Below are 7,196 nucleotides of genomic sequence, written 5' to 3' on the forward strand. Positions count from 1 at the left end.
AGCCAACTTTTTCACTCTCCTCTTTCACTTTCATCAAGAGGCTTTTTAGTTCCTCTTCACTTTCTGCCATAAGGGTGGTGTCATCTGCATATCTGAGGTTATTGATATTTCTCCTGGCAATCTTGATTCCAGCTTGTGCTTCTTCCAGCCCAGCGTTTCTCATGATGTACTCTGCATAGAAGTTAAATAAGCAGGGTGACAATATATAGCCTTGAGGTACTCCTTTTCCTATTTGGAAGCAGTCTGTTGTTCCATGTCCAGTTCTAACTGTTGCTTCCTGACCTGCAAACAGGTTTCTCAAGAGGCAGGTCAGGTGGTCTGGTATTCCCATCTCTTTCAGAAATTTCCACAGTTTAGGTATGACTTAAATCAAATCTCCTATGAATATGCAGTAGAGGTGATGAATAGATTCAAGGGATTAGATCTAGTAAACAGTGTGCCTGAAGAACTATAGATGGAGGTCCATAATATTGTACAAGAGGCAGTGAACGAGACCTTCCTGGAGAAAAGGATAATCAAGCAGGCAAAGTTGTTGTCTGAGGAAGCTTTACAAAAAGCTGGAGAAAGAAGAGACATGAAAAGCAAGGGAGAAAGGGAAAGGTGCATCCAACTAAATGCAGAATTTCAAAGAATAGCAAAGAGAGACAAGAAAGACTTCTTCAATGAACAGTGCATAAAAATAGAGGAAAACAACAGAAAGGGAAAGACTAGAGATCTCTTCAGGAAAATTGGAAATATCAAGAGAACATTTCGCCCAAAGATGGGCACATTAAAGAACAGAAACAATGTCTATCTAGTAGATGCTAAAGAGATGGAAAGAATACATGGAAGAACTAACAAAAAAGATCTTAATGAACTGGATAACTATGATGGTGTGGTTAGTCACCCAGAGCCAGACATTCTGGAGTGTGAAGTCAAGTTGGTCTTAGGAAGTACTGCTGTTAATAGAGCTAGTTGATGAGATGTAATTCCAATAGAGCTATTAAAAACCCTAAAGGATGATGTTATCAAAGTGCTGCACTCAATATGTCAGCAAATCTGGAAGACCCAGCAGTGACCACAGGACTAGAAAAGATTAATCCTTATCCCAGTTTCCAAGAAGGCTAGTACTAAAGAATGTTCAAACCATCAGACAATTGCACTCATACCCCATGCTAGTAATGTCATGCTTAAAATCTTGCATCCTAGGCTTCATCGTTACATGAACCAAGAACTTCAGATGTCCACGCTGGGTTTAGAAAAGGAGGAAGAACCAGAGATCAAATTGCCAACATTCTCTAGATCATAGAGGAAGCAAAGGAATTCCAAAAAAAATCTACCTTTGCTTCATTGCCTAGGGTAAAGCCTCTGTGGGTCACAACAAACTGGAAAGCTCTTAAAGAGATGGGAATAACAGACTATCTTACCTGTCTCCTGAGAAACCTGTATGCAGGTCAAGAAGCAACATTTAGAACCGTGTATGGAACAACGGATTGGTTAACGACTGAAAAAGGAGTACGACAGGGCTGTCTGCTGTCACCCTCTTTATTTAAGCTATATGCTGAGCACATCATGAGAAATACCAGATTGGATGAGTTACAAGCTGGAATCAAAATAGAGAGAAACATCAACAAACTCAGATATGCAGATGAAACCACTCTAATGTCAGAAAGTGAAAAGGAACTAAGCCTCTTGATGAGAGTGAAGGAAGAGAGTGAAAGAGTCAGCTTAAAACTAAATACTAAAAAAACTAAGGTCACAGCATCTTGTCCCATTACTTCAAGGCAAACAGAGTGGGAAAATGTGGAAGTAGTGAGAGATTTCCTTTCTTGGGCTCTAAAATCACTGCAGATTATGATTGCAGCCTTGAAATCAGGAGACAATTGCTTCTTGGCAGGAAAGCTATGTTGTGTTGAAATTCAGAGACATAACTAGACAGTGTGTTGAAATTCAGAGACATAACTGTTGACAAATGTCTGTATAGTCAAGGCTATGGTCTTCCTGGTCACATATGATTGTTAGAGCTGGATTGTAAAGAAGGCAGAACACCAAAGAATTGATGCCTTTGAACCGTGGTGCTGGAGAAGAGTTCTGAGAGTCATTTGGATAGAAAGGAGATCAAACCAGTCAATCTTAAGGGAAATTAACCCTGAATACTCACTGGGAGGACTAATGCTAAAGCTGAAGCTCCAGTATTTTGGTCACCTTGATGCGAACAGCCTGACTCATCAGAAAAGTCCCTGGTGCTGGGAAAGATTGAGGGCAGGAGGAAAAGAAGGCATCAGAGGATGAGATGGCTGGATGGCATCACTAATGCAATGGACATGACCTTGGGCAAGCTTTGGGAGATGGTGAGGGACAGGGAGGCCTGGCATGCTACAGTCCATGGGGTCACAAAGAGCCAGACACGACTGGGTGACTGAACAACGATAAGACTTAGAAGTTTAAAGGAAGGGAAATTTTAATAAAAATTTTTTTGTCAGTCTTAATTAGAATTTTTTATTGTATTTATTGTCAAAATATTTTTTCATTTATATTATTCCCTAGAAGATATTGCTGAGTAGGTGTTTGTATTTTTATTTTATTTGTTTACTTCTTAGTTGAAGGATAACTGCTTTACAATGTTGTGTTGGTTTCTGCCATACAATGCAAATCATTCATAACTATACCTATCCCCGCCCTTTTTAATGAAATTGATTGCAAAATAAGGAATTGCAAATAGCTAGAGATGCATGGGAGCATTACCAGATAACACTAGTGTGCAAGAGGTGATAGGTGATTACACATGTGTAAGGAAAACAATCTACTCATTTGCATGAATTGTTATCACACGATAAATTGCCAACATAAGAAGTGGATAATTAGATCAATTCATATTTGGAATTTTGCCAGGTTGATGTGACAGGACAATGACAATAAGAGTTTTATTTATTAATAAGAACATACTTGAAATTATTAGCCACGATACATAAATAGGAAAGGGTATGAAATCAGGAGTGACTGATGAATTAGAAGAAATAAAGGGGCTTAATGAGACTGACACAGTGGAGGAGTATGAGTAGTTAAGTGAACAAGTACAGAACTTTACACCTTCAGTTTTACCTGCATATTCAATTGTGGGTGTCATCTGCTGCCAAACTTAAAAGGGAGAGTGCATCAGTAAGGGGAAGAATCACAAGTGACAAATATCCAACATATAAGTTGATTAAAGATATGAGTTTATGTCTCACAGAAAAGAATTCTGGAACTGGGTAATAGAGTAGCCCCAAGAAATTGTCAAAAACCCAGTTCATTTTAATTTCTCCACCACTTATGTCGTATTACATGCCATATAGTTTTTGAGTTCTAGCCATCATGATATATTACAGCCAGCAGAAAGCAAAGCATAGAAAGGCACAATTTACCTTTAAGGACACATCCTTATAATTCAGCTGATATACAGCATCATCGTTTATCCACTTTCAGTAGAGGAGATAAAGAAATCTAATATTTATATTAGCTGTCATAGGAAAGTATAATAATAAGTATAAATAAAGAAGGATAAAATAAAGAGGAAGGGAGAATTGATATAAGGCAATCATCAGTCTGTGTCCAGAGCTTCATCTTGAGAATGAACAAGTAAGGAATAAGAAAAATATCTATCTGTATCTCATTGGGGAAGAATTGTGATTTTCATTGGGGATCAAAGTAATCATTTCTCATGGAGTGGGGTAGACATATGAATTACAACATCAGCACATTCTTCACCTGCACAGATGGCTAGGGAGCCTGATTCAGAGGACCAAAGTCTGAAAAGTGGTCTTAGGACACCACAGAATGTGTCCTGGGAAAAGGTGAAGATGTGGGATCCATCTGTCATATTATAGAAAGATACATCTCCAGCCTCATAATCCAGAAATACCCTCACAATAAAGGGTTTTTCTCTTAGAGTAAGAGCGGTTTCTGGGGAGGTGAGGGCCCAATACTCCCCCTCATAGAACCTAATGGCCCAGAAACCATTCTTTGGGGACATTGTGACCCTCCCCTTCCTTGTTACATTATCCCTACAAACTCCCAGGTCCCAGGAACAGGCGTCCCCAACCTCTACGTCCCAGGAGTATCTCCCTGAGATGATGCGCATTTGACCCAGCACACAGGGAATGGAGCTGAATCTCTCTGAGGAGCTGGGAATTTCTTGACACTTTTCTTGCCAGGAAACTCGTCTCCCTTCTTCAGACAGGAGGAGGGCAGGATGAGCAGTGGCTGCATCCAGGGTCATATTTACTGCAAAGACAAGTAGACGATCATGTTTCTGGGAAGGGTCTCAGTAGGCCTGGGCCAGAGGGTTCTTATTCTCTGAGGACTCCTTTGACCCTGGGTAGATCAGCTCACTTCTACCCACATTCCTCCAGACTGTCCCACGAAGACAAAGGTCCCTTGTGGATCATCACATACTCACCAGCTTTGAATTCTTCTTTCCTCCAGTCTACAAGGAACAAGTGAACATGAGAACCTATCATCTGAAAAACAAAGCTGCCTTCTGTCCAAAATACTATGAGTATAAACTCCCTAGGATTAATTCAAGAATAATAGCAATCAAAGAAAATACCCTTTTATAAGTTAAACTGTTTTTTAAAACATTCTTCTAAATTATGTCTGACTTGAGACTTGACCCATCCCTATGGCCTCTAAGTTGACATTCCTGCAGGATAAATATCTAGACTCTATTTACAGTGTTTGAGAGAAAATAGGGAACATGGTGTTTCTGACAAAATAGCTTGTTGATCACATTAGTTTCCTCAGATTTTAGCCAATGAAAATCACTTTATATAGAATGTAAGACACAATTAAAAAGTCTGCTAAAATTTAGCATTTCATACACATTATTATCTCTTATCATATGAGTAATCTATGGAATTCATGTTATGTATGCTTTGGAGTTTCTTTCATTTTCAGTATACGTTTTACACACAGTAGATGTTCATTTAAAATATTTTTGATCATAGGATTTTCTTCAGCAGGGTCTATGTAACTCACCAGGGTATAATGGTACATTCTTCCAGGCTGCAAAAGAACAAAGTAGGAAATCCTTTACCTTTTTTTTCCTTACCAGATTTCTCTTACTATTGTTTTCTTTTTCTGTTGTCTTTATTCCCTCTCTTGTTTTGAATCCCTTGGGCTTTCTCTTTCTATCCTTTATTATCTTCATACTCTGTTTTTTTCAAACATGAAAATAAAAGAGGTCAGGTGTAGGAAAGGTAGAAATAAAGAAGCAACAAAAGATCAGAAGGATATTGGAGGAGGGTGAGGAAGATTAAATAAAGATGAGAAAGAAGAAAGGAGAAAAGGAGAAAAAATATGCTGAATCACCAATCATTTACCCTCCAGAGACAATTCACTGAAATTACAGAAACTTAGAAGGTAATGTTAGAAATTCTTCTTTGCTGACTACAGACATTTTTATTTTATTCTCCAATCCTATCCTACTGCACTAGAGGCAAGATTCAAGATAGACACAAGAATGGAGTTTTCTGAGAGCTAAGCATTACTCACCTTGTTTGTATTGAGCCTTCCTCTTATCTGAGAGACAATACAGAAACACACATATATGAGACAGGATTTCTTAACATCATAAGGAAGAGGCAATTAAAGCCACACATCTGCCAATGTTTGTGTTTGCATACTGATCAGGTATTGCTCATTCAAAAATAGGACAGCAAAAAAGACACAGATGTGTATAATGGACTTTTGGACTCAATGGGAGAGGGAGAGGGTGAGATGACTTGGGAGAATGGTATTGAAACATGTATAATATCATGTAAGAATCGAATTGCCAGTCTATGTCCGATGCAGGATATGGCACGCTTGGGGCTGGTACGTGGGGATGACCCAGAGATGTTGTGGGGAGGGGGGGTGGGAGGGGGGTTCAGGTTTGGGAATGCATGTACACCCGTGGTGGATTCATGTCAATGTATGGCAAAACCAATACAGAATTGTAAAGTAAAATAAAAAATAAATAAATAAAAAAAAAATAAAAAGCACTTTATATGACACTAGTAAAATAAAAAAAAAAATAATGACAGAAATCTCTAAAGTTCATTACACATGAAACGTTTACTAGACTATGAAGAATACAATTTGATATGTAGAGTGATGAGGATATAAATAATTCTTATAATAGGTTACTAAAATTGTATAAGAATACTTTATAAAATCATTTTAGAATTTAGGAATATATTATCAATGAAGTTTATCTGAGTCAAAATGCAATAAAAAAGACTCTGAAGGATGAAAAATTTGTTGAATATTGAATTAATCAAAGCAAATATGAAAGAAGAATAATAACTATGATAGGAAACATAATAACAAGGAAATATCAAGAAAAACTTTTATACATCTTGGTGTCTTGAGAATACGGTCAAGAGAAGTTCACAAGTAAGACTTATAATTACATTTCTTATCAATAGACAGAGTCCTTCTGGATGAACTTCTCTCACTCAGCAAATCTGGAGGCTGAGTTCAGACTTCTAAGAACTGAGTCAATATTATGTAGAAACAATGGGCCTTGCATCTGACAGGACAACTTGGAGAAACCAAGTAAAAGAAAACTTTCCTCAAATGGAGAAAAACACATTCTGCTAGCCTATTCATTATCATGTCAATAAGCTTATGATAAAATTATGATAATCATTGGAAGATTATATCAAAGGAAGGAAAGGAAGCAAAGAAAGTATGTTTCTAGAAATTATATCACTAAAAGGATGCAAGAATAACAGTTACCAATTTCATCCTGAAGTTTCCCAGAAAAGTCAACAGAAGAAACTCAAATAAGTGTCAAGGAAAAACAACGCAGAACATGAAAATAAGCTGAAAATTTCGGGTCACAGAAAAGTTCAACAGCAAGTCTTAAGAAGACATTTGTTATCAGTAGACGAGGTCCTTCTGGATGAACTTGTCTCACTCACTGGGTTTGGAGACTGAACCGTTTAAGAACTGGGACAATATCTTGTGCAAAACAATGGGCCTTGTATCTCAGAGGACAACTTGGAGAATCCAAGGTAAGGAAAACTTTGTATTAAATGGAGAAAACCACATTGTAAAGACAATTTATTCTAAATGGAGAAAACCACATTCTACTAGCCTAATCCCTTTCATGTCAACAAGCTTATGAAAAAATTATGATAATCCTCTGAAGATTATATCAAAGGAAGGAAAGAAAGCAAAGAAAGTATGTTTCT

At 37.6% G+C, this 7,196-nt stretch overlaps 1 protein-coding gene across 1 annotated transcript; it reads right to left on the reverse strand.

Annotated features, from left to right (window-relative positions):
- Positions 1-3,176: 3,176 nt before the first annotated feature.
- On the reverse strand, positions 3,177-6,755 carry LOC120870599 (butyrophilin subfamily 1 member A1-like). The gene is made up of 5 exons (XM_040250383.1): positions 6,739-6,755; positions 5,512-5,538; positions 4,996-5,022; positions 4,418-4,444; positions 3,177-4,242 (listed from the first exon to the last, which is right to left on the reverse strand). The coding sequence occupies exon 5, from the start codon at positions 4,235-4,237 to the stop codon at positions 3,671-3,673; it is 567 nt and encodes a 188-aa protein (XP_040106317.1). The 5' UTR covers positions 4,238-4,242; positions 4,418-4,444; positions 4,996-5,022; positions 5,512-5,538; positions 6,739-6,755; the 3' UTR covers positions 3,177-3,670.
- Positions 6,756-7,196: the final 441 nt, after the last annotated feature.

This window comes from Oryx dammah, unplaced genomic scaffold (assembly GCF_014754425.2).
Source record: "Oryx dammah isolate SB20612 unplaced genomic scaffold, SCBI_Odam_1.1 HiC_scaffold_11, whole genome shotgun sequence".
NCBI lineage: Eukaryota > Metazoa > Chordata > Mammalia > Artiodactyla > Bovidae > Oryx > Oryx dammah.

What these genes read in the sequence shown, in the direction of transcription:
- LOC120870599 (XM_040250383.1), bottom strand. Translation starts at nt 4,237, where the DNA reads ATGACCCTGGATGCAGCCACTGCTCATCCTGCCCTCCTCCTGTCTGAA.